The sequence below is a fragment of the Thermobia domestica genome, chromosome 17 (assembly GCF_964235325.1).
Source record: "Thermobia domestica chromosome 17, izTheDome1.hap1.1, whole genome shotgun sequence".
Classification (NCBI taxonomy): domain Eukaryota; kingdom Metazoa; phylum Arthropoda; class Insecta; order Zygentoma; family Lepismatidae; genus Thermobia; species Thermobia domestica.
In genome coordinates this window covers 94,284,724-94,312,181 of record NC_137470.1, presented here as the reverse complement: position 1 = coordinate 94,312,181, position 27,458 = coordinate 94,284,724, and the positions used below count along the sequence as shown (strand labels likewise).

At 36.4% G+C, this 27,458-nt stretch overlaps 1 protein-coding gene across 5 annotated transcripts in view; it reads left to right on the top strand.

Moving 5' to 3' along the window:
* The window catches only part of LOC145673899 (piwi-like protein Siwi), a 147,881-nt gene that overhangs the window by 103,225 nt on the left and 17,198 nt on the right, over positions 1-27,458 (top strand). For 4 of the 5 annotated variants that reach the window (XM_081743704.1, XM_081743705.1, XM_081743707.1 and 1 more), the window contains exons 4-8: positions 6,226-6,582; positions 8,215-8,367; positions 9,771-9,910; positions 21,341-21,431; positions 24,163-24,313. In XM_081743704.1, the coding sequence (XP_081599830.1) occupies positions 6,226-6,582; positions 8,215-8,367; positions 9,771-9,910; positions 21,341-21,431; positions 24,163-24,313 (892 nt within the window). The remainder of the gene's footprint in view (positions 1-6,225; positions 6,583-8,214; positions 8,368-9,770; positions 9,911-21,340; positions 21,432-24,162; positions 24,314-27,458) is intronic. The other variant, XM_081743708.1, reaches the window with a different exon arrangement.

The window sequence follows — 27,458 nt, the reverse complement described above, 5'->3', positions numbered from 1 at the left end:
CATAAGTGCGGAACACACACAAAACACGTCCGACTTCTTCCAAAGCAACTTAAGTGAATCCCACATTCGTCACATTGTGAATAAATAAGTGAAATTTCAATATTGTCAATGTTGATCTTTCCTTTCTCTCCTTTAGAAGAGGAATTTTTGCAGAAGCCGAAATACGTATTCCCTTACTTTTATTTAAGAGTTCATATACCGACTATCACGTCTCCAACTTAAACGAATCCTAAGGGGCCGCAGTGGCTCAGTGGTAGAGCGTTCACCTCTGGTGCTAGGGGTCCCGGGTTTGATCCCAGCCCCTGCCAAGTGAACTTTGTGGTGGACAAACACAGTGTGCGTGGGTTTCCTCGGGGTTCTCCCGTTTTCTCCCACTTTCTTCATTCCACCATTTCATTCATCTCTCATTATCACCGTCTCTTTTAGCCTAGCCGGTATTAACATGGGACGTAAAACTCAATAATTTCATTTCATTTAAACGAATCCTCACATGGTTGTTCCTCAATAAAGAAATGGAAATTTGGATATTAAAAAAATTCCCCCCCCCCCTTAGAAGTGGAATTTTCCCAAAAACTGAAACAGATGATCCATTATTTTGCCTAAAGGGTTCATTTACCGAATTTCTTATCTCAAAAAAAAAAAATCTCTACGTTCGCACTTTGTGAATAAAGATACTGTAAACTTCAATATTATAGGTCTTAGGCCTCTTACAGCCTTAAGGATATAATATTCGAGAACGGTGAAACAGATATATATATATATATATATATATATATATATATATATATATATATATATATATATATATATATATATTATTTAACAGTTTATATACCGAATTTCACGTTTTCAACTTAAGTGAATCCTCACATTGAGCAGATTCTCAATAAAGGAAAATTTACATATTATAGGAGTGACCCACGACGGGCGAAATTTTCGAAAAACATGTTTCACGCTTTTCTCTTCCTACATTCCGTACTTTGTGGAGGAATAAAAGGAACGGAAGTTTTGATAACGCTAAAAAACGTATTTTGTAATTTTTATTTATAAGTTTATATAACGAATTTCACATCTCCAACTTAAGCAAATCCCTATGTTCGGCATTTTGTGAATAAATAAAGTGAAATTACAGTATTATAGAAATTGTGTCTTTTCTCCTCTTACGAGAGAAATACTCAGAAACACTAAAATAAGCATACGAGTTTCCTTATTTTTAATTTCAAGTCTATATACCGATTTCTATACATATCTCCAACTTAAGCGAGTCTTCCATTCGGCACTTTCTTCTTAAGCAAAGGGAAATTTGAGTATTTTAGAAATGTCCCTGTTCAGTATCGTATTTATGGAGGGCTATCGGGATCAAGATATTCCCCCCCCCCCCTCGAAATAAATTTGTTAGTTTTTCGCATTCCACGTACAACAATAATCCTTCTGACCATTTCTAAAAATTTCATTGACTTTCCACTTTCTTGTGCTCTTTGTTCAGAAATGATATTGTATCTGTCAGATTTCATTCCATTCAGTTATTTCTCCCCTCCCTGACTTTCACTCAATATTTTAATTCCTTATACCTGGAAGTGTCATTATAACTAACTAACTCTATGGCCTATGGATCCCGAAGGTTCAATGCCGCGTTCACAAAAGCTCTCCACTGACTTCTATCATTAGCCAACTGGGTCCAGTTTCTACTTTGAATTCCTATTTCTGCGAAATCCATTTTAATATTGTCCTCCGATCTGCGTGTAAATCTTCCTAATGATCGTTTTCCGATTGGTCTTCCAGTTAAGACTTTGAAAGCGTTCCTACTTTCTTCCATCCTGGTTCCATGACCTGCCCACCTGAGCCTCCTAGATTTGATGACTCTAACAATGTTTGATAAATCGTTTAAACCTTTCAGACCTGGTGGTAACATTTGTGTACATCATATTTTAAGATTAATATAATTACTCTGTAGGATTCAAAATGGCTGGATTTTCATGTCGTTATTCTTTGAACTTGTCTAAATTCTTTCCGCTATTTCTCTGGTGCTTTCATCTGCTGTCAGGAAGCTATGCATATTTCTTGTAGTGTACTTGCAGGGGCTATCACAATAGCCGTATTACCAAAAATCATTCCTTATCCTTGTTTTTGTAATAAAAGGTGTATTCGTCCGTATTTCACGTTTATCGCTATAGTAATATGGTCTAGGGGATGATGAGTCACTTACTTCTACTCTCTTATATAATGGCATAGATTAGAAGTGAACAAACCCAAAATAAGCGAAACTAACATTGATTAAAACGTTACATAAAATTAACATTATGATTCCACTATATCAATATCGTATTTATTTTGTTACAATATTAAACTAATTGTAAACTTTTTCTATACGAATATACGCAACGATACGCGTGAAACTCTTTTAAAATCAGTGTTTATTACAAATATTTTGTTCCTGTGTTTTGAAGATAGTAACTTATCATTTGCAATTATTCGCCAACTGTAATTTATCTTATATGATTTATCTATATTAAAATGTTTTATGAAGTTACTTTTTTTACATATTGAAAAGGTCGAAGACATCTTGGCGGAAGGCGCCAAAAGTTGTGCGTTAAATGCATAGTTCACTAGAAAAATACTGTAAATATTATTTGAATTATTAATTTTGACGTATACTGCTTGCGATTTATTGAACAACGTTAATTAATTATATTATGAATTATTTCCTAGCTGTAAGTAAACTGTAACATCGTTTTAGTTCGCAGAACTGGGACTGTCTCGTTAGGTCCACCGGCAGAACACAAAATATGCTGAGTCACTGTTTAATCTATTACTTTTCTAATGAAGAAATTCGCATCTGTGATACCGTATGTTAAATTATTGACTTCAGAATAGTCAAATTCAATCTATAACGGCTCTTATCACCTTATAGAAAAAAATGAGAACCTCTGGAAAAACTGACTATATTCATATACCGATAATTCTAAGATTTGTGTCATTTGCATGGTTGAAAAGTTAGAATTTTACGAGTAGCCTGTTGTGCGGATTACCTGTTAAGTATTTGTTGAAAATATACGAAAGTATTGTATTATACGTAAATTCTCTTTTGAGTTGGAAAAGAATAATTACATGTTCTTTAGTATGTGTATATTTCTACAAATTGTTCATGGGTATCTTCTGCAGCCGTATTTCCATCCTTCTGATGTTTACCTCTTTTTCTCGGTTGAAATAGTTAACTGACATGTGGAAGCTACGCTTTTCTATCACACTTCCAGAAGAACTGACAAGTGGCACAAATACCGAACGCTTTGTGTCACTTTCTAGTTTAGCATTTTCTCTCACCTGTCTGCCTTTCAACGATGACTCACTTTGTTTGTATTTAGTGACTATATGTTCTCTCTAGAGAATAATATGAATATATGTACACTGCTTGAGAATTGCTAAGAAACAACTGATCTGTACCACGTAACATTCCCGGCAGCCGACCAATTACAGTCAAATGCAATGCAGAAGGCGTACTTGAGCAGGACCCGTTATTTGTGTAAAAGGCAGTGCACGAAAGCTCTGTATTACTCGAAAGTGCATGCAGTGAGATGTTTGACTTAATAGCGCCGTAGGTGGTGGTACTGTTGTATGAAATTCAGTGTGATGGGGAAATAATTAAGTGCAAAATGGCTTCAAGACAATATTTAAGTGGTACGATCGTGGACGTGCAGTTGGAAGGCTGAAAGCTGGTCAAAATGCCACTACTGTGGCGACAGTAATGGGAGTGTCAAAAGGTGTTATCTCGCGATTGGAAAAAAACCACGGAAGGTGGAAATGCGATGTGAAAGTATGCTGGTGGTAGTTGAAGGAAGACCATACTTCAAGACGATCGATATGTATCCCTTGTGGCGAAAAAGAACAGACAGCGCACTCTGCGTCAGATAGCTGGAGACCTCGCAAACGCTACAGTACCAGTATCTGCTAGAACCATTTCGCGGCGCTTAAATCAGTCTGGTTTGTATGCACGGAAGCCTGTTAAATGCATCTCACTTCAATCACGCCATCGTCGCGAACGATTACAGTGATGTCAGGAACATGTTGGTTGGGATCAGCAATAGAGGTCCAAAGTGATGTTTTCCGACGAATCCCGTTTCACTGTGACAAGTGATTCTGGCCACTAGTTACTGCGGAGAGAGCTGTGAAGGCGTTATGCACAACAGAATGTTCATGAACGTGATCGCTATGGCCAAGGCGTGATCGTGTGGGCAAGCATTATGCACGCTGGAAGAGCCCCGCTTCACACCTTTGAGCGAGGTAGCGTGACATCACAGCGGTGTTGCAGAGGGATTTTTCTGAATCACGTTCCTCATGTTTGGGGTGCAGTATGTCCGGACTTCCTATTTATGGAGACAATGCGCGCCCACACAGTACCGCTAAAGTATCGGACACACTTGAACGTGTTCAGTTGGCCGTCACGCCGTGAGTTGAATGCGAATGGATATAAGGCGAAGGTCTTTTGTTGTTTTGGGTATATCCAACATACTACCTGGTTGTGGCAGTTCACTTACACCTTGAACTTGCGTAAGGACAGAGTGAACATGGAAACTCCACACAGCGTCATAAGGGCGTGTATGCTGTACGAGCTCAAACTGGGGTCAAACGCAGCTGCAGAGGGGCGGAAGATATGCCAGGTCTTTGGTGAGGGTGTCGTGACTATCGGACAGTTCAGCGGTGGCTTAACAAGTTTAAGGAAGGTGGCGAAACACTCGAAGATGCACCACGTGCCGAAAGACCAGCACATGTACAAAATGAAGATCTTCAAGCGGCAATTGAGACGAACAGTGCCCAAACATGTGAGGAACTAGGACAACAATTCATTGTGAGTGGAGAAACCATTCAGCAGCATCTAGATCAACTTGGGAAGCACTACAATTTGGGTCGATGGGTCCCATATGATTTGACTCCGGGCCAGAAGGCAACGCAAGCAGACACCTGTGTTTCTTTGCTGTCCCGTCTGAGGAAGGAGCCATTTCTGGACAGGATGTTGACATCTGACGAGAAATGGGTCTTGTACGAAGCTTCACGGTGCCGTCATCATTGGTTAACATTCCATGAACCGGTTCCAAAACAGGCGAAACCAGCACTGCACCAGAAGAAGGTCCTTCTGTGTGTTTGGTGGACTGCTCGTGGCATCGTGCATCGGAAACTACCACCAGCTGGTCAGAGCATCAATGCAACTGTGTACTGTCAGCAGTTGAGCCGTATTGAAGAAAAACTCAAAACTCTGGAACCAGCACCTTTGAATCACAAAGGGGTCCTCCTGTTACAGGACAACGCTAAGCCACATGTGGCTACGATGACCCAGTACACCATTCTACGCCTTGGATGAGAAATACTTTTGCGTCCGCCATACTCCCGGACATTGCACCGTCCGATTATCACCTGTTCCATTCCTTGGAAAATCACCTTAGAGGACGCCAGTTTAAATCCCTAGTAAAGATGCAAAGTGCACGTGATACCTTCTTCGCTTCACGGCCCACCAAGTTCTAGCGCGATGAAATCCGTGGCGTTTCAGAACGTTGGCAGGAGGTCGTCGATGCTTATGGGGACTATTTTAGATCTACCAGGTACGTTTTAGGTGATATATCGATGTTCGAAGGTGGTGGGTGAAAAAATGACAGAACTTTCTTGGTTACCTTTAGATTACACGTATGCAATGGCTACTTACTCTTCGGACCTTAATCCTATTGAGAATGTCTGGGATATCCTTCGCAGACGTATTTCTGAACGAACTCCCCCTCCCCGAACCGAGCAAGAACTCACAAACTCCTTACGAGAGGAGTGGGACAATATCCCCCAAGGACTCCTCACTAGTTTAGTAGACAGTATTACAGATGCAGAATGTGCATTAGTGTCTGAGGAGGTCACACATCTTGCTGGGGTACTTATATCTGTGTCCTTCTGGAAGGATGATCCATTTTTCGTCGCTGTTTGGACATACTCCAAAGAGCGTCATATCCTTGTTTTCTTCTTTTTCCATGTTTCGCAATCTGTACCATTTTCCATTCGAATAATTGCGCACTGTCTCTATTGGGTATGTACTGCGTTACATTTCTTACCTCAATGTGTATTCTGAATTATTCCGAAAATTGCACTTTTCCTTAGGATTTGTCAAGTAGTGTACATTATACTGATTTTCTTACGCCCACAATAAGATTTCTTTAAATATAATTATCTAGGTATGTGTTCTATCTTTTCCAGAACCAGCTGTTATACTCGAAGATAGAAAAAGATGAACGACACTTTATAATCGAGTTGAGGTTCAGTGGAATGGTAGACTCGAGATCCAAAAAGTGGGTCCAATACCTAAATTGTTTGATTGGGTCATTTGCAGAGAAAATAGGCTTCAGATTTAGAAACAGAATATTTGTCCACGAGTATGACGTCGAATACATACAAGTAGAGGACGCTTATTTATTTCCCGGAATATCAGAATCTGCATCTGTTAATGATGACGGAAACTTGTTGTGTGTGGAGACTGTGCAGAAAAGATCAGGCTCTCGTACAATTTATGAATTGTTCTTAGAGGCTTACCGGAGAGATGTAACGGCGTACAAGGTAGGTTTTTCGTGTAAAATTGATTTATTCGAACATGATATTTCTAAATGAATTTTTTTCTGAGTATAGCAGATAGATCAACATATCACGCAATGTTTTCAGTAAATTATCTTTGTTTGTTGATTTGGAGAGAAGAAGAAAATATTTCTTACTAATCTCTGATTTACTTTCCTAGATTATTTAAAAAATCTTTATTTTATTTATTTGCCTATTTTGCATACAAATGAGAGTATTCTCATTGAGTATTGAGTATTGATGTAGACTCACAGTACAATGGATCAGAAAGTCAGAGTACTGTCAGCAACAATGAAAAGACGAATATTCTCTGCATTTAAAAGTTATTTATCTTAACCCTTTGACTACCAACGGGATACATGTGTCCCATGCGAATAATTTAAACATCGTTGGGAATTTGTTTTTAGAAAATTCTAAAAAAAATGAATGTTTTTCTCCCATCGGGTCAGATGTGACCAGGAGACTATGTTTAGTTTCCAAAACTGTGTACAGATATCAGGAATATCCCACATTAAAGGAGTCCTACGTATAAAAGAAGGTTCACATTAAAAAAAAAAAGGTAGTCAAAGGGTTAAAGCATTGTAAATTCCATTAATTTTCTTTGTATTTCTCTGTATTGTTTTTAACATATGGTAATTTTCAATGGTAATTTACTGTGAAAGGTTCATTTCAAAAATTATTTTCCAGTCTGTGTATTCACGTTTTGACCAAACGAATATATTTGGGATTTTGAGCTTATTTATTTTTGAAGCACTATAAATAGTTTTGTTGGGCATAGCGTTGAACAGTACAATAGTTATAGCATCCATGGACAACGATCATTAAAATTTTATCAATAAAAAATAGTTTAACTTTTATCGATTTCTGAAAAATAAATGGTAAGTTAAGGGGTTAATAATTTGTAACGTTGTGTAGTCAACCAGCAAAATTGGATATTTCAATTGTTGTTTTGTCAAATCTTCGAATGAATCGACAAATATTAATCCAGATCAATTACGTAGAAATGATGTAACACTCTATACAGTACCGGGAACTATGTTAGAGTTGATCAGTTTGATTGGAAGTTCATAGCAATGGAACATGTAAGGTATATATAAACTAGTTTTTGCTAGTAAATTCTACTCTTTTGCAGGATAGTAAACCGTTTCAAGCTGTTATATATCTTAATTGAATATTGAATTTCAGGAAATGGAAGAGATTTTCTACCATCTCCATCCTCCTTTGCAGATTAGACTCAATCCATAAAAAGATTAATAGATTTTGTTTTCTTTAAGTTCGTAACTAATGCTTTTTTAGAAACACGGGAAATATGCAGACTTTTAGTTCACATACAATTATCAGAGCCTTTTGTTTTAAAATAATGTATCGACCCTTTAAGTGATTATACGAGATCAAGATTAAACTTATTGCATTCGAACAAGTTATTGAAACTTCGTCGGAAAGCAGCTATTCATACGAAATTCTACATTAGTAGTAAATTAGACATCCATTTGAGATAAATAATTTTGTGAACGTAAGCAGTCTACAAATTCTCACGTAACTTATAGTTTTTACGTACTAATAAAATTAATAGTTTACATCTATTTAGTTAATCGTCTTTAATATTGTCTTTTTCAGCACCATTTTAAAGATAAAGTTGTTGGTCGAGATGCCTTAACATTATATGACGGAAAAATACATCTCATAGACGAGGTCGCCTTTCATCTTACTCCAAATTCAACATTCAAATATAACGGTCATGAGATATCATTTATGGACTACTATTGGGAAGTGAGTAATTGTTTGCATTTGTTTAGGAAATGTGAAGACTATAGTTTGCAAAAATCATATCTCATAGTTTGTCTACTTCAAAACAGCAATGTGATCAATGCAACTATTTAACATCATGTGTGATGTGGAATCGAACGTGGAGTGGAGATCCAAATACGACAATTGTCAATGGAGAAACTCAATAGATGCATTACTCTTCTGTATCATGTTACAAATTCGTATAAAAATTAGAATAAACATCGAACTTAAACTTGGTAATGACATAGATAAAAAAGATTTATTGGGGATAGAATTCATGGGAATTAATCACATAGATAATAACTAAGATCAGTACGCAATACCGAGATCTTCCTACGTTTAACAGATTGTGAAAGGAGTGTGTTCTGATCACAATCTCAACTGCTAAATTTCTTGCATCCGATGGAAACATCGTTGTTTCAGTAGTTGCGATATTCAGTCTCACTTCGATTTATTAAAAAATAGCAACTACAGGCTTACGTCCTTTGGGAAGTTTCTTTCGCAGTGACCCATCGTCCGCATTTGTAACACCAACGGTTGCTGTGGTTTTTCTTTCCTCTGACTGGCGTTTGACTTCTGTTTAATAACCCAACCAGTTCCTACGCTCAGAACATCTGTGCCGAGATTCTCGCACTTGTCTAATGTCTAAACTAAGCAGATTTGGACCCAACTTGAACTGCAACTTCTCTTGTTTTGGTGTGTAGCATCACCTCATGGAACTTGTCCGTTTTGTTTTTAACCATCCTGTATTATCTCAAGAGAATGGTTGTTATGAATAGAAATGAGTCCTTAGAATAAGGTGGGAGGATTTTCTGGATACCGAGGTTATTCTTCGATGAGAGATGTCTCTTACTCCTTTCGTCAACCCTATTGCTGACATCATTGATGTACAGAACCTTTCGAAATATTAACTTACAACAACGTTTTCTCCTCCCTTGCTTTGTACGTACATTACGTATATCCAGGGAGACGGGAATGGGGATTTCTTCATTGAAGCTAACAGTATATTAAAAAATAGCGAAATAAGTAATTTAAATAGTAAAAAAAGGACACATGGAATAGTGTGAGCTGAACATTATGGATTGTATTTTCCTAACTGATCACTCTGAATTTCAAACTCTTTGTTTCTACATTTTTCGGAAAATATTCCTCAGTTGCACCAGAAAAATCCGGAAATAACTTAATGAGGTAAAGATAGTTTCTTCTTCATTGTTGCTCTCCCCATATGTATGTAATATGATCGTCTTGTGTGATGGAAACTGTATTTCTATGTAGAATTATTATTAAAATCCGCTCCCTCTTTCAGAAATTAGTCTTGTATTGAATTTTGTGTAGAATTTTAACCATGTTTTGAGTTTTTTAAATATTCAAATTCTTATTTCCAGAAATACGAAGTGTTAGTTGTGGAGCCCAATCAACCGATGCTGATCTCGAGAAAGCCAGATGGCAACGATGACGGGAGATGTGACATCATCTATCTAGTTCCAGAACTTTGTATTTTACTCTACAATGACAAAGATATGAGGTAAGACAACTTAATTGTATGAGAAAGAAATGAAGGTTTTCTAGTTTAACGTTCTTCATTTATGCTCTATAGGTTAAAGGAGAAGGACGATTTATGAAATTAAACTTTTGTGCCCTCCCACGTGGTCGAACCCGGTTCACGTTCACTAAAGGCGCACTTCTACGACGTACGACGCCGTGAACTTAGAAAAGAGCCACAATAAACCCATCCCAGAAATTGTTCAGTTTCGGCGTCATCAGAGTACGCTTGGCCACGCTGCTCTACTACACGATTGACGAGATACTGCTGCTTGCCTCGTGGAAATCTCAGGGCGATCAGTTGCACATCCACAGTACAGATGCACATTTTTACTTCGGCTCAGTACAACTGAAACAACTTCTGTACAGAAGGTTCTTTCATGTTTGTGGTTAGAAACTTGTCACTTTATGCTTCCTCGTTGAAATTCACTGAGAAATGAGCGGTTGTGCTCGATGTGAAAGCCTTGTTTGTTAGCTATCACGCCATATCTGACCTTCTACTGAAGTAGTCTTGATTGAAGAACACTTCAACAATGAACGTTTCGTTGACGAACCCCTTACCAGAGTTTGAGACAGCTATTACAATGTAGGAATGATAGAAATGAAGGTACTATTAAAACTCGGCGTTTTTGCTAATAATCTAGTTTCCGAAAATTAGGCTGGAGCGTTTCTTATTAAAAGCCCATTGAGGGTCCTTATTTCCAGATGGAATGTAGTATTAACTGCATAAGGTCTAGTGCAATTCTACCACCAGTCTCCAGTAGCATAGTGCTTAGTCCGTAGTGGATTGTTTCATGTTGTTGAGAACTTGAAAGGTGCTTAAAGAAAAAGATCGGGATGTTTCTCATTGAATTTTTACGATACGTGAAGTCGAAAAGGAGTCGTTCTGTCATGAAGAAAAGATTATGATATAAGGTTCTTGTTCGAAAAATAGGTCACTTCGGTAATAAATTATGACCATAGATGTATCGCATTTCGCTATCCAATTTTTGGTTAGCATGGCATTTCTGTCGTTTTGTAGCACGTAGTAAAGTATGATGCGATACCACTTAAAAACAGAGGTTTTCATTGTCCAGTCCTGAAACAAAAGCATGATATATATATATTAAATCGTATGTGTCAAATTAATAATGGTATTTTCACTTGTAAAACCTTTTTTACAGTTGATGAATTTTGATAAAATATTAAATTTTATAATAATTAAATTCTTAAACTCTTAAATAATTCTTAAATGGTGGAAGCTGGAACTTTAGCAAGAACATTGGAGGTGGCCGATTTAGACTGGAAGTCCAGTTTTAAAATAATAATAATAATAATAATAATAATAATAATAATAATAATAATAATAATAATAATAATAATAATAATAATAATAATAATAATAATTATTATTATTATTATTATTATTATTATTATTATTATTATTATTATTATTATTATTATTATTATTATTATTATTATTATTATTATTATTATTATTATTATTATTATTATTATTATTGAGTAAAGTTGATTTTGAGTTTACCGTTCCTCTGTGATAGTAGCCTCCTTAGATCGCAACACTGAACCTCCTTAGTTAGAGTTGTATGTTTTCGCTTAATATGTATATCTGAAGTTTGTATTAAGCAACCGTATTATCATTTGAGAAAACAAAACTCAATACTGTTTGGCAATACTGTTAGTCTAGTGGTATTACAGAGCTTGTCAAACAATGTCCCCCTGGTGATATTTCTATAGTGCAAAATTTCATCGTCTTTTGTCTGTTAAAAATGAAATCTTCAAGCGGTTATGAAGGCTAGGCTAAAGGAAACGGTGATGAGAAATGAATGAAAATGGTGCAAAGAAGCAAGTGAGAGGAAGCGGGAGAACCCCGAGAAAACCAACGCACACGGTGTTTGTCCACCACAAAGCTCATTTGGCGCGAGCTGAGATCGAACCAAGAACCTCATGTACCAGAGGTGAACGATCTACCACTGAGCCACCGCGGCCCCTCCTTTGTCTATTAGTTTGAAAGCTACAAGTGTGTACCAAGAGAAAGGGTCTACCCTAAAGTGACAATGAAAATGTAATTCGTAGCAACCACTTCCTTATCCTTCTAAAGTTGTGTAAACTTAGTTATTATTATTATATGATTTTGAGCTTAGCGTTCCTTTTAGCAGCGAGGCTATATGAGACGGGACCTACTGATTAACGTGGAATCCAAACGACTTGAGCTCCCGCCAGGAATCGAACCCGGATCTCCCACGCCAAATATTATTATTATTATTATTATTATTATTATTATTATTATTATTATTATTATTATTATTATTATTATTATTATTATTATTATTATTATTATTCGGATTCAGAATGTACCAACAAAATAATTTTCAAAAAAGTTTTAATTTTTGTTTTTGTTTGAGCGTGTCTTTCTGCGCTCAAAGCGAATTGAAAATATTATTGTAAAAAGACTCTTATGTATACTCTGTTCACTATCCTCTTATACAGTTTCAGAAACTCAAAGGCATGGTCCCTTTCCCCAAAAAACCGCAAAACAGCACTCAAATAACGTCAGCGGACAACTCTCCTGCTGGCAAAACCGATCCATCAATGCTTGTACGACGTTGCCTTATGTCTTTTCAAATTGTCAAGAAAGGGATGGTCAGTGACTATTTTTCCTTCTTCCTTTTTTCGGTCATATTTTTTTTTTTTTTTAATTCACAACACACTTTTCTATTACTTTCCCGTAACTCAGATAAAGTAAACATTTTCCTGGAAACTAGAGCAATGTAACACAATAAGCATAAACGTCTCCCTTGAACACTGATTAAATACTATAACAATAGAATATAAGCGTTATATAAATAGTAATTATTGACTGTAGCAAAACCTAAGGAACGTACTGTAATAGATGCACTCTCCAATTTTGATAAACACTGAAACCTATCGTGTAACACAGTTCGAATACTATTACCAATATAATAAGAAATACGTCTGATATAGTGGTGTTCACGAGTCGACACGAGAAATAGGGTTTCCTTATCTAAATTTTGTAAGTCACATCTCGTCTCTCTTCTCGAAGATTTTTTTCTCTAGTTTCGATTATCGAAAAAGATGTCCTCGTTTCGTTTCATTTTGTAAATTCACATACAAAATTTATGACCTGATTCTTTTAGATTTTCAAACTATGTTATGCATAAGTGTCGGAAGTCTTAAAGAACGGGTTTGTCCGTCCGTTCGCCTGTCGTCAGTTAACACAGCCAAAACAATAGGAGATATCGAGATGCGGATTTTGTAATCGATTCAGCACCCCAGAAACAGGTCCTGTCTTCTCCATTAACCCTCTATTCAAACCAGAAGTAATTAAAAATAATCATTTCGGGTTTCAATATTTATCGCCAAAGAACAAAAACATAATAGACAGCGAGGAACATTTTTCTGCAATCGATTCATGGTCTCAGGAGTATTATATATATATATATATATATATATATATATATATATATACAGTGAAACCTGTCTATGTTGGCCACCATCGGTTCCATCGAAAAGTGGCCAACTTACAGAAAATAAGTGTGATTTGTGTATTTTTAGAATAGGGTTTCTAGTATTACTTGATTGTAAAATTTTAATAAGCAGTGGCACGACAGCTACTTATAAATAATGTATATAGAGTAATCATTAAGATATACAGTACTAGAAAATATTACTATAGTATGTTTAATATATGTGCATACCTTTCTCTACCTGAAAACTAGTCTGGTACATTGGATTATTCGGATTGAAAACACAATAACACAAACAACCATGAAATAGAAGCGTATGTACGCAGTTTACTGAAATTGATATAGCACACTGAATTATTCAGATTGAAAACAAGAAAAGCTTAGTTATAAATTGAGAAATTCATATGCAATTTATATGACATCTTTTCAGTTGTTACTGAATGGTGGTTCATTCTAGACGTATTTGTTTTATTCTTTTTGGGAGATATGCACATTCTAATATTCTAGTTAACTACCTCTTGTTAATGAGCCAGAAGTGTTTCCCTCGGAGCAGAAGATGTTTTGAGAAATTCTTGAGGGAATTGATATCTCAAACACTCCGCTATCTTTTGACAAGCCGACAGGTGCCAATAGTTGACAATTGAGATGGTTAGTGTTAACCTTGAGAATTTTCCGTAATTACTAAAGCTCTCCACTGATGAGAGGACTTGATATAGCTAATGGTTTTACCAAAACAGACAGGGTAAACAAATACGTACAACCATGTCCTGAATTCCTGTACATGCTTTTTCTTATTCACACCTTCCTTCACCACCCCTTTATGAGGGTACTGTTCTGGCCATTGACCTCCAAGTACAAATCGTGCGAATCTATGCTTCTTTGTGTCCAGTCACAAATACAGAACATCTGCCTTTCATATGGGAATTCTAAAGAGTTAAGAAAAATAACAAAACTGTATTTTGCGTGGCCAAGATACGCAGTTAAATATATCATTATCATCATAGGGTAAACATTGCTTCAGTGTGCCCAACTTCCAAGATAGACAGGTGGCCAACTTATAGAGTAATAATAACGAATGGCTTATGGGAAATACAGGTTCAAGACGAACTAGGCCAAGATAAGCAGGTGGCCAACTTAGAGAGGTGGCCAAGTTGACAGGTTACACTGTGTATATATATATATATAGATGGTGATCAGAAAAATGGAAACACCTGAACGAAATTGCAACTTACCAGATTAATATGGTGTCGGGCCACCTTTCGCCTTCAGAACAGCCTTGATGCGACGTGGGATGGAGGCATAGAGGTCGTGAATGGTAGCAAGTGGAATTTTACACCATTCCTCGTGCAGGGCATCGGCCAGTTCTGTGAGAGAGGATGGAGGGGGAAATCGTCGCCGGAGTCGTGTTTCCAACACGGACCACAGATGTTCAATTATGCTGGGATCTGGGAATTGGGCGGGCCAGGGGAGGTGTTGAACTTCATCCCGATGTTCCTCAAACCACGCTGCAACTACGCCAGCTGTGTGAATGGGTGCATTATCATCCTGGAAGATGGCATCATTGTCCAGGAACAACATCCGGACCATAGGATGCAAGTGGTCCCCTAAAATTGCGACATAATCGTTGGCAGTGATTTGTCCGCTAAGTGTGACCACAGGACCCAATGAAAACCATGATATGACGGCCCACAGCATCACGGAGCCGCCGCCATGTTTCACAGTTGGGCAGAGACACTGCAGATCATAAGCTTCTTTGGGCGTTCTCGACCCATAAACACGACCCGTGGTTGGGAATAGGGTGAAGGATGACTCATCCGACCATATCACACGTTTCCAGTCCTCAACGGTCCAAGTTGCGGCACCATTTGCGGCGTGCGAAAGCGTTATGGTCCCTGATGAGCGGTTTGGCCCGTGCAACACGACCCCGTAAGTTCGTGTCATGTAATTCGCGGCGGACTGTGATTGTCGAAACAGGGTGGGGGAGGTGCTGATTGAGCTCCTCCGTCACTTGCTCCGCAGTGGCACGACGGTTCTGCGTGACAATGCGCTTTAATACCCGGCGTGACCTCTCACTCATGATTTTCTTCCGCCCACTGTTCCGCTTCCCCGATGTGGTTTTTCCGTGTGTTGTGTAGGCCGTCATAACCTTCGACACCGTCTTACGCGACACACCTAACACAGTAGCCACTGCCGTCACACTCACTCCACATAACCGCGCACCAACAATTTGCCCTCTTTGAAAATCTGAGATGTCTCCCATTTTACACTACCTCCGTCTGCCGCAGCCACTGGACACTGCACCTGACGCAGTATGGAGACCGACCTAACACACCACCACCAGCGGTCCGGCGCTGTGGGCGCCACGACACCACTGCCAACCCATACATCTGACGTGTTGCCAACTACAGGTGTTTCCATTTTTCTGATCACCATCTCTCTCTCTCTCTCTCTCTCTCTCTCTCTCTCTCTCTCTCTATATATATATATATATATATATATATATATATATATATATATATATATATATATATATATAAAATCACAACCTACAACACTATCGAAACCGGAAGTAGTTCAATCTATAGTACTTCTGGTTTCAATAGTATTTCTGGTTTTCATGGAGCAAGAACTGGAAAAGATATTGAGAAGCACTTCTTGTACAATCTATTCAGCGTCCCAAGAGTAGATTCTATACTCTCCTTTAATCCTCTATTCAAACTGGAAATGATCCAAATTAACGATTTTTGGTTTCAACATTTCGCCACTGAACAAAACAGTAAGGAATAGCGAAAAATGTTTTCTATATATGGACTCAGGAACAGATTCTTTCTTTGATATTATTCCTCTATTACATCCAGTAGTTGTAGATGTATCCGACTACTTCGAAGTTTTAAGTATTGTAATCGGATGGTTTGGAAGTATTACATAGTTTCAACTGTGAAACAACATTTACTTGTCTTAATTTCATCTAAAAGTTACCAGAATTCTTAAGCGTAACAAGAGGTTCATGAAGGGAATGATATAACACTCAAACCATATTTATCATTGAGTATATGGCGTAAGATTTGCGTATCTTTAAAAAAAATGTTCCACACTGTGTTCGTACAATCATTCTATCAACTTATGATTTTATGTTATGATTCATGGATCAATAAAACAAAGTTTGAGAACTAAGACTGGGGTAAACTAGAGTTACCCGCCAGACTCGTGAAATTTATCGTCTCGTCTCGATTCTAGTCTCGAAAATGAGACGAGAATTGTCATTTTTCTAATCTCGTCTCGAATTTAAAAGATATTTCTCATCTCGGCATCAACACTGGTCTAATACTATATATCCTAACAATAAATTACGCTTAATTAGCCTTGTAGGAAAGATGCACAATTAAAGCAACACTAGGAAAAACTCTAGGAACTAGTGAAAAAATATAAAATAAAAAAGTTCCAGTAGCATTTGGCTGAAATATAAATTAGAAATGAACATCTGCGTGAATTCATGTTATTGTGCTTTTGTTATAATTATGAAGGTTTATTTCCTGGTCTGCACAATTCCAATTGCCTGTTTCTTAGTCATTACGGATTCACTAGTTAATAAAAGAATCATATGTGCTCATTTAAAACCTACTTAGGGAATTTGTAGGACAAACGTAATACTTAAATATGGATGATAATTATTATCAATCGCTAACCACTTCTCTATATATTAGCAGTTTTGCAACCGTTTCCTCGTATACAACATTTTTAGGTATTATGTTTTAATGTAGTTTTTCTTTTTTTTTTCTTTTTTTTAAAGAAAAAGACCTCTAGAAATAACACAAAAGGGAAAATGTGGCAACAACAGATCTGTCACCCTCACTGACTTTCCTTCGACCAGCCATAAATAAGCCCCCATACTGAGTTTGGTGACATCCTACACCACCCGCGGTGTGTCGGCATCGGACAGCAACTGTATACCAGGATAGCGGACGTACTATACGTTAAATTCCTCTTACTCATCTCTTCTAAAGTTCGCGTAACGTTAACTTAATCAAAATATTAAATAATATTGTAACTAAATTGTCAACATTCAATTAAATGATGAAATTTGTAAGTTCGTCAACACACCAGGAGTGAGATATTTAGGCTGAGAATTGAATTTTTTGAATGGAAGGTTGTGATTTTTAATTCAGACTAGGAATGTGCAAAAGCAAATGAAGTTTTGTTCGAAATACTTTTTTTTTTTTAAATAATGGACCTTTTGCCCTTTAAATGTCGAATTTAAGATCATAAAGGTTTTATGTAAAGTACTAATGTTCAATATCATTCTAAAGCAAAAAGTGAACCTTGTGTGAAAATCTTACCAACCAGACTCTCTTATTTTCCTGCACACGCATTGAATATGAAGCAAAAATCATTATCGGTTTATGTGTGGAAGTCGAAAGTTTCATCATTTAATGTACCATTTATTATTTAGTTATCATGTACTTAATATGTTGAGTGATAATAATAACCTTTGGCGTGGAGGACCCGGGTTCGATTCCTGGCGGGAGCTCATGTGATTCGGATTCCACGTTAGCCTGGAGGTCCACGTCTCATATAGCCTCACCGCTTAAAGCGAAGTTAAACTCAAAATCATATAATAATAATAATAACGTTTTCCCAACTTTAGAAGGGTGAGAGAGTGGTTGCTACGAATTAAGCTGATTTTTCCATTAAATTATCATTGTCACTGTAGGGTGGACCATTTCTCTTGGTACATCCTTCTAGCTTTCAAACTAATAGACAAAAGAAGGGCCTCGGTGGCTCAGTGGTAGAGCGTTCACCTCTGGTACAGTCCGCAGCAGAAAACCTGCAACATAAGCATGTAAGTTTATTGTGAAATCACGCCTAACAGTGCTGGGAATCAACATAACGTCTAAGTGGCACGAATCACGCCAGGAGAAACCTCGTCGTCCTGCCCTGCACACTTATTTTGGAGCAAAAGACTTCGTCGTTTCACAATAAACTTACATTCGCATGTTGCAGGTTTTTTGCTGCGGACTGTACATGGCATCCTTGGTTCGATTCAAGCTCGCGCCAAAAGAACTTTGTGGTGGACAAACACCATGTGGGTTGGTTTACGCGGGGTTCTCCCGCTTCCTCCCACTTGCTTCTTTCCACCATTTTCATTCATTTCTCACCGTTTCCTTTAGCCTAGCCGGAATCCGTGGAATGTAAAACTTGAAGATTTAATTTTCAATAGACAAAAGACGATGACATTTTGGACCATAGATTTATCACCAGGGGAACATTGTTTGGCATGCTCTGTAATACCACTAGACTAACAGTATTGCCAAACCAACATAGAGTTTTGTTTTCTCAAATGATAATACGGTTGCTTATTACAACTTCAAATGTACATATTAACCGAAAACATACAACTCCAACTAAGGAGGTTCAGTGTTGCGACCTAAGGAGGTTCATGTCACAAACGTCCTCATTTTTGAGATCTCTACAACAATAATAACGCAAGTGAAACGAGCGAAACGAGACGAACATGTAAAATACCTTAGTGTCAACTACTATGATCAGATATGAGGTGTTTTGAATAACGAGGAGCAAAGTTGCAAAGAATTGAAAATGTCGCTTTTCGAGAGACTTTTTTTTCTTTTTGACAAAATGCTTAGATAAGTATCCCATCTAATGATGTAGATGATTTTCAATAGACACAAAGATCATAATGCCGTTTACAGCAATTGGGTATCTCAAACCGCTTGATGTCTACGTAGGACTATATCTTGAACGGTTGGAGATATCTAATTTCTGTAAACGACGCTGTAATGTTTACGTCTGTTCAAAACCATCCGTGTGATTAGATGTGGGCAGGGCAAATCCTAGGCAATTTGCCCCCCCCCCCCCCCGTACAATGGTACCATTTGCCGCCCCCTTGTCCAGAAAGAATAAATCTTAAAAGCCACGATTTTAAGATGCTATCCCATCATGAACAACGAAGGAGAGGGAAAGCCCACTCGCACTCAGAAAGGCTAAAACACTGCAAATACAATATAGTTGTGTCTGGTGTTTTTCTTTAAATAATAATCTATTTTGTTAGTGAAAGATAAAACAAACTCACCTGTAGAGGAACGTTGGTAATCCTTTTTATAGAATACAATATCGAGCTTCAATCTCAATATATCAGTTTGCAATTCCGGTGCAACTAGCTCTTTTATTTCCTGATTTTCCTTCTACGTCTGTTAAAAATTAAAATTGTATCCACCTTCAACAAATCAAAACTGTGATAACTAACTAAATGGAACAGGTGGGACTGGTATTCGCTACTGTTCGAGAATTGAGTTCTTGTATTTGACAACAATCAAGCAATTTATACTGGAATTTGTTTGACCATTTGCTTTAGCATTGTCCACACGACCTTAAACTGATGCGACCTAAACATGATTTGTGAATATAATATTCATATAGGTCAGCTTAGTAAATTTAACTACCATCGTCATGAAGTATGTTTCCAACAAGAAATATTTATTTTAAATAATATAGTTGTGACAGATTTTGCCGCGTCGTGCAAATATACGTGTTGCACATATGGAAGAGCCGGCCCTGGATGTGACTATTTATACAAGTAGTTTTTCGAAATAAAACATTTTTTAAAAAAGCGTAAAATTTTCAATTCGTTGTAACTTTGTTCCTGTTTATTCAAAATATCTCGTATCATGACTATACTGTACGACACTGAGGTACTGTGGACATGCATTGACCTGCGCTTGCGCTATTATTGTTGTAAATATCCCGAAAGTTTGTTTGTTTTTCAATGTTCGTGAAACTGTAGCGTCCTTAGTTTGCAACACTGAATAACAGGTATTGTGTCGTGTTTTTTGTTTAATATGTAGATTTGCTCCTAATAACCTGACATGTTCAAAAACACAACTTTATGTTGGCAACACTATTAGCCTGATGGTATTGAAGAGTATGACAATGTCCTTCTGTTGATATTGACATGGTACAAAACTCCAGCGTTTTCAGTTATAAGGTTAAAAGTTAGAGTCGTTTCAAATTAAGTATAATTTTATATATAATAAAATATACAGGGTGTATCATAAAGGACTTTACAACTTTGGAAACTCATATTGATTTATTCATTTTTCTTACAGACATGGTTTTGGTGTCATTTTGTAGTAAAATACATCATGTTTTGACTCACGTAGTACATTAGTTCAGAAACAAGTCACCGCAAGTGCTAGCGGCACTTGCAGCAAAGATAGCTGCCTTTAATGGCCCCTGAGCGTGCGATCTGTGTGTTTTGGTTTGAAGAATCCAAGTCTGCGATAACTCTGCAACGTAATTTTCGTACAAAGTATAGTAAAGTTCCTCCCAGAAAGCCTGTTATTTATCAGTGGCATAAGTGTTTCATTGAAACTGGATGTTCGGTAAGACACAACAAACCTTCAGGTCGTCCCCGTTCATCTGAAGACGTTGTAGAGCAAGTGAGACAAAGTTTTGTGAACATTCCTACAAAACCAACTCGACATGCTTCTCGATAGCTGAGCGTTCCACACATAACAATTTGGCGTGTGTTGAGAAAACGGTTGCATCTCAAACCATACAAATTAGAAATGGTGCAAGAATTAAGACACTGATAGAATGCTGCAGCGGGTTTGGCCAGAAATCGACTTCAGATCGGATGTATGTCGCATCACCAATAGAAGCCACATTGAATCTCTTTAGGTATAAGATAAAAAAAAAACTTAATGCATTTTGCTACAAAATCACACCAAAACCATGTCTGTAAGCTAAATAAATAAATCAATACGAGTTTTCAAAGTTGTAAAGTTTATATATATATATATATATATATACCCTGTATTTTATACGTATGATAAATTTTATATGTAAATTAAGTTTCTATAGAATATTTAATAAAGAAATTTTACTTATTATATAATATTTAATTATAGGCAGGAGAGCTTTCTCAAACCGCATACAGTTGTTCATCCGGAAACAGCACTAGAACGCTACGGAAGGTTCAGGGAGCGACTGGATGACTACGTAAGTACAGCTTTAGGTTCAAAACACAATTAAGAAATCTTGCTTTAGATCAAGTGAGTTTACCGCCCATGACACATAGTGGTACAAAGATTGTCCCCTCACGAGGTACCGGTTATGCTACCCAATGCACAGCTTATCGAATAACGTGAAAAGACAGTATTGGGAGACAACTTACAATGCAAACGCCACATCCAGTCCCATGGCCCTTCTTCCAGAAGAGTGTTGCTGTGAGAACTTCGGATCTGTTGTTCGTTTGGCAAGATGTTTGCGGTTGATGGCTGAATGAAGGAATGAAAGAACTCCTCTGCTTCCACGCACATTTTTATTTTAAAAGTTTTACTTAAGTTTATTTCCAGTTTCAAACTTTATTTTAATTGTCAATTACCGAAAATTGGGTGTTGGCATGCTGGGCCATGGTTTGGCCCGCCATTTTAAATTCAGTTAGGTTTCGTTCCAGTTTTCATTATTACAATCTAATGTTTTCTCTGGGATGTAAACTTATAAATTTATTTTAATCGGTACAGTCGTCTATTATCAGAAAATTATTTTTATCTCGTTTTAACAACTAACTTTTTTTTTTCTTCCTGGCGGATTTGTGACAAAGAGAACACTCTAATCACTGTTTACAGAAAACATTACCTGTTTTAGAAACACAGGAAGTTGTTTTAGTGACTCGGAATTGCAAAACCCCAGGTGAAAGGTATAGCTGAAAAGCTGGACATTGAACATGCCAACAATGTGGAACTAGTTTATGTTAGCAGAATCATTTTTGGCTCCCGGCTACGAAGTGGAAGGGTACAAGACCGAAAAATTTGGAGAGGTGATTCTACAACCAAAATAAGGAAAAAAGTTCAAAAAAACGTAGGTCCAACGCGGCGGCGTTTTCAAGCAGCAGCCGTGCGACGTTTCGCCGGTCTTCTTCTTTTAAGTGTAATATCTGCCCAACAAATAGATATTGATATCAGGCCAAAAGAATGTAAAGAAAGTCATAGTTTTACAACGAACGTATGCTGCAAACTCAAAGTAAACGATTTTTTCTAGTGTTTTATAATGAATACGTGCTAAAAACTCACTATAGTAAACGAGTTGTTTCTAGTAGCCTACTTAGAGATTGGTACGTTAAGATTATCCGTAGTTGTTATTGCGATAAAAAGGTGTTTCGAATGTTTGATTTCACAAAGTATTTATCAATTTGTACTATGTTTTTTATTGTTATAGTTAGTAACAACATGACCACAACTGGGAGGAAGGAGTACTTGGGAGAAAGTGTTCGAGTAGGGGTGAGGGTCTGGGTTTCCTTTATTTCCGCCACCGCTATCACAATAAATGAATACTAAATTATTTATGTACAGCGTTTCATTTACTTGGGTCTCGGGAGCATTCGAAACAAACACATAAAATGAAAAGAATGTGCTAAAAGAATGAACACAATGAAAGAAGTAGTATGCTGTCGTATAAAACCATTTAAAAACTTAAAAGTAAATTTGTGTTCTAGACGGTGATGATCATAATTTTCTTGTGTGGTTAAAATGGAAATTTAAGCAATATGATAATATGAGCTTAAGTGCTATACGCAAGGATTTAAACTTACTAACTCTTAATGAAAGACGCAGTTGGTTTGATCTAAAATTTTTACATAATCTATTGCATGGACATGAGAGTTCCTTATTGTAGAACCAGGAAATTTATTCTTTTTGTTTGCACTCGGATATTTTCCAAATCTTCTATTTATACCTGTATTGAGACGGCTAATAAATTGTGTTCTAATTTAGATCTTTTCGAATTTAAATTTTCAGCTGTTCATCATCAATTTTTTAAACTGTTTAAAAGTAGTTAGTTTTGTTTCGGATGGATGCGTTTAATTTTCGTTTTTAATATGCGTATATATATGTTCATGCATGTTATTTCACCATGTATGCATGTAATTTTTCCGCATGTAATCTCTATGAATGTTGTTTTTAATTACAGATACTACATGCTTGTTTCTTTTATTTTTTTCTTCATTATCATGATGTATTTCACGTGTTATGATTTTATGTATAAACTGCTTATTTTATAATTATGATTGAATGTTTCCACTGTACTTTGTATTCTCTTGGCGCACTAGTGATTGTCAAGCTGTTGTTGCTAATAAACTGCTTTGAAATAATAATAATAATAATAATAATAATAATAATAATAATAATAATAATAATAATAATAATAATAATAATAATAATAATAATAATAATAATAATAATCTGAATAAACACCATGCTCGTGGGTTTTCTCGGGGTTCTCCCGTTTCCACCCACTTTCTCCATTCCACCACTTCATTCATTTCTCATCATCACCGTCTTCTTTAGCCTAACCGGTATAACTGTAGGACGTAAAACTTAAAGATTTCATTTCATTTTTCATTATTATTATTATTATTATTATTATTATTATTATTATTATTATTATTATTATTATTATTATTATTATTATTATTATTATCATTATTATTATTATTATAGAAGTTTGCTGTTTCACTTCTGTTTTGCTATTTTCTAAACCTAAGATGAAGAACAGACTATTTCAATTTTATTACTTACTCTTTGTCTACACCATTACCAAAGAAAGCTAAGACTTATCAAATGTATGGAAAAGAGTTTAGATGCAGATGGGAAGCAGTCCATAATTTTTATTATTTTAATATTAAATATAGTATTAGAAAATATGTTAATAAGTTCATGTATTTCCTTTGCAGTCAAGGACAAACTTACACGAATGGAGACTGACCCTCGAGGAAAATCTTCTCGAATTAGAAGGCAGAGAATTGCCACAGGAAGATATATTCATGGGCGAAAATTTCGTATGTCCTACTGGGCCGAACTGTGACTGGACAATTCCAGCTACTAGTAAATAGTGTCTGTTCGTGAAATTGATTATTTTTTTTAAAGTTTTACGACCCAAGATTATATTTTCTATGATGGATGGTCAAATTAAATTTGTTGCGCTCTCCCATTTGGAATAGAACCCAGCAAGATGTGCACCAAAGGGGTGTCTGTTCGACGAATATTATTCGAACCATACCAATAAGTCTAATTTTAGTTTATTTTTTATTTTTTTAAATTTTATTACTCTCATTTCTGTTCTTGTGTATTTGTATGTCATAAACAAATGTCTGGTATTGTAAGTCAGTGCCGTAAACTATTTTTTTACGTTATTGTGAAATTGTATAATTAGTTTCTAAATAATAACAGAATCGTCGGACAACATATTGAAAAGTATTTCACTTTAGTGTGATGTCAAAATAAATGATGTCAAGGAAACTTTTAGTTGATCAAAATTTCATCAAAAAATCGTGAGAGCACGTGTAAAATTTCAAACCCACTTATAAAAACCGTATTCCTACAAATTCAGCGCTTTCCAATAGGATATAGTCTTTAGTTTACTTCCTGAAAAGCTCAGAGCGATAAAGATATGTTCAGTAATACATTAAAAATATTACGCCGTTTTAAAAGCTCATACTTTCACTGTACTCTTCATTGTAACAGAATTATGACTTTATTACTCTAAAAGAAAAAAAAACAAAACAGAAAAAAAAACGCTAAAACAAAATACGTTTATTCCATTGTCAGAAAATCTACACGCCGTGAAGGTATGTGCCTTTGAACCAAGAACCTACCTACAACATTCTAAAACCTGACACTCACACCTACAACAATATCTCACATACATCCTACACAAACAACACATTACACACTCAATTTAGTTTATTATAAATATACATTTAATAATTTAGTAATTAGCTTTTTCATTTTATCACGGTCCTCAAGTTATGAAAACCTTTCGTTTGCACATCATATGTGCGTTAAAGTATGCTTTTAGTTCCAGATACTAACAGGATCAAACTTTGTTTCCCATGAGACTATTAAATTATCTACTATATCCAACACTAATTTTTGATTTAAAAAAAGTGACATGGTGGAGAACTGTGAGGCTTACGCCTTCGTAAAAAATACCAAATATTAAGTAGATTAAGTAATTTTACGATATACCACCCACCTACAACCAACCACCCTTGCTAAATATCAGTAGCGTCTCCTGACGTGGATGTTAGGGCGTTGGTAAGAAAGGAAAAATATATTAACCCTCACAACCATAGGCGATACTAGAGGGAGAACCCTCTCTTCCCAGGAGCAAAGATGGGCCCACCCACATTGTTTTACTGATCTAAAATATTGTGATAAATTTACCTCAATTTACGCATAACTATTTTAGTGGCATTCGCATTCAGCATAAGAGTATTTAATAGTGACTGTACTTTGCCCACCCATCGATTTCCTGAATATAGTCTGTACCTGGAAGTTCTCGCAATTTTCGAAAGTAAGGAACCATGATCGTCACTGCATAATGTCCTATTTACGCCAACCTATAATAGAGAAAAAAATGATGTTTCTTTTCACCGTACTCCTTACACGTATTTTAGGAAGAACTCGATTGCACCATTAACTTTTGAATTGAATGATATGTTTAGCAATAAAAAAGTGCGTAGATCATACCCCCTCTCCCCCAAAAAAATGTTTTCCGTATTGCTATAAAATATCTGTACATCCACAAATAAATCTACAGACTTGGCAACGCTTGAGAGAAGCAGAAAACTCAAGACGTTGATTTCCTAACCAACGCCTTAGATCACACAAGCACGAGGTGAGGAACACGAAGCGGATGCACAATATTAGTCTTCTAAAGCAGTGAAACTTCAGCCAAAGCGTTGCCAACAACTTACTCGCAGAGTTGCCTCCTCAGAACATGACGGAGACTTCACAGCACTTCTCTGTTCTTTTGCACTTCAACAGTTAATTCTGTCTCGTTGAAAATATAAAATCCCAAGTTGTGACGATCCGTTTAATTAAATTAAAATACTCTTTTCTTCATTTTTCGTTGGGCGTTAACACACGACTTGCACACCCAGAGAAGACGCTACTGCTAAATATGTGTTTATTTTTTTAGAATTCAAGTTAATAAAGTTTATTACATTTTAATTGGCATATTCTAGTGGTAAATTTAACCCTCTGCCGCACGTTTGTTTTATGATTGAGTCCAATTGCTTAAACAGACATACACATATGTTTATATGTATTTGTTTATTATTAAGTAAATTTAAGTTAGTGAACAACAAATTGTAAGTAATATTTTTGAATGTTCACACATTTAAGCTTTTATTTATATAATTAATGTCTAAAAGAGTTGTATCGACTAGAGCACACAAAGCACTTGAAGGGATTGACTTATGGTTACATAATCTTTTCCGTTTGGTTACACCACCTAAAGTTTGTATAAACGTGAAGTTGATAGCAACAAAAGAATTTCCCCAGATAAAAATAATAATAATAAATAAATAAATAAATAAATAAAAATGAAAAGTTGATAATAGATGTGTTTCAAGAATCCCAGATCCCATACGATGCAAGTACTATGTGTGTCACTGTCTCAATTATGTATGTCCCTGTTAGGAATTTGCTTTCACTGTTGCGATTGTGTGCGTTATAACAGAATTAAGAGTTCGGTTATGATTTTCGATATAAGGATGGGTTCGGAAAGTCATTCCGATAACCGAAGTGAATCGGTTTTCGTTCTGTCTCATGTTCGGACGCTATTTCTATAACGGTAGGGTTCATTTCCTTGTTGTCCTAGTTATTTTGGGAGTCACTTCTATAAGCTGATAGGGTTATACTTAGCCTGTACCGTATAAAATATGAACGTCTTAACCAATTTGGATTCGAATTTTGTAGAGAAAACATCAGTGAACGGCCCTTTCGAAACGTTAATATCTTAAAGTTAATCTGTGCGAATGTTTATACAAAATAACGTGACCGATATTTTGTACAGGCATTCGCATAGAGTGACTTTAAGGTATCGACGTTTCGAGAGAGTCGTTCACTGATGGTCTCTGTACGAGGTTAGAATCCCAAATCTACATTTCTTACAGGTACAGGCAAAGTATAACTCTATCTGCTTGTAGAAGTGGCTCTCGAACTAAATGAGAGAAACAAAAAC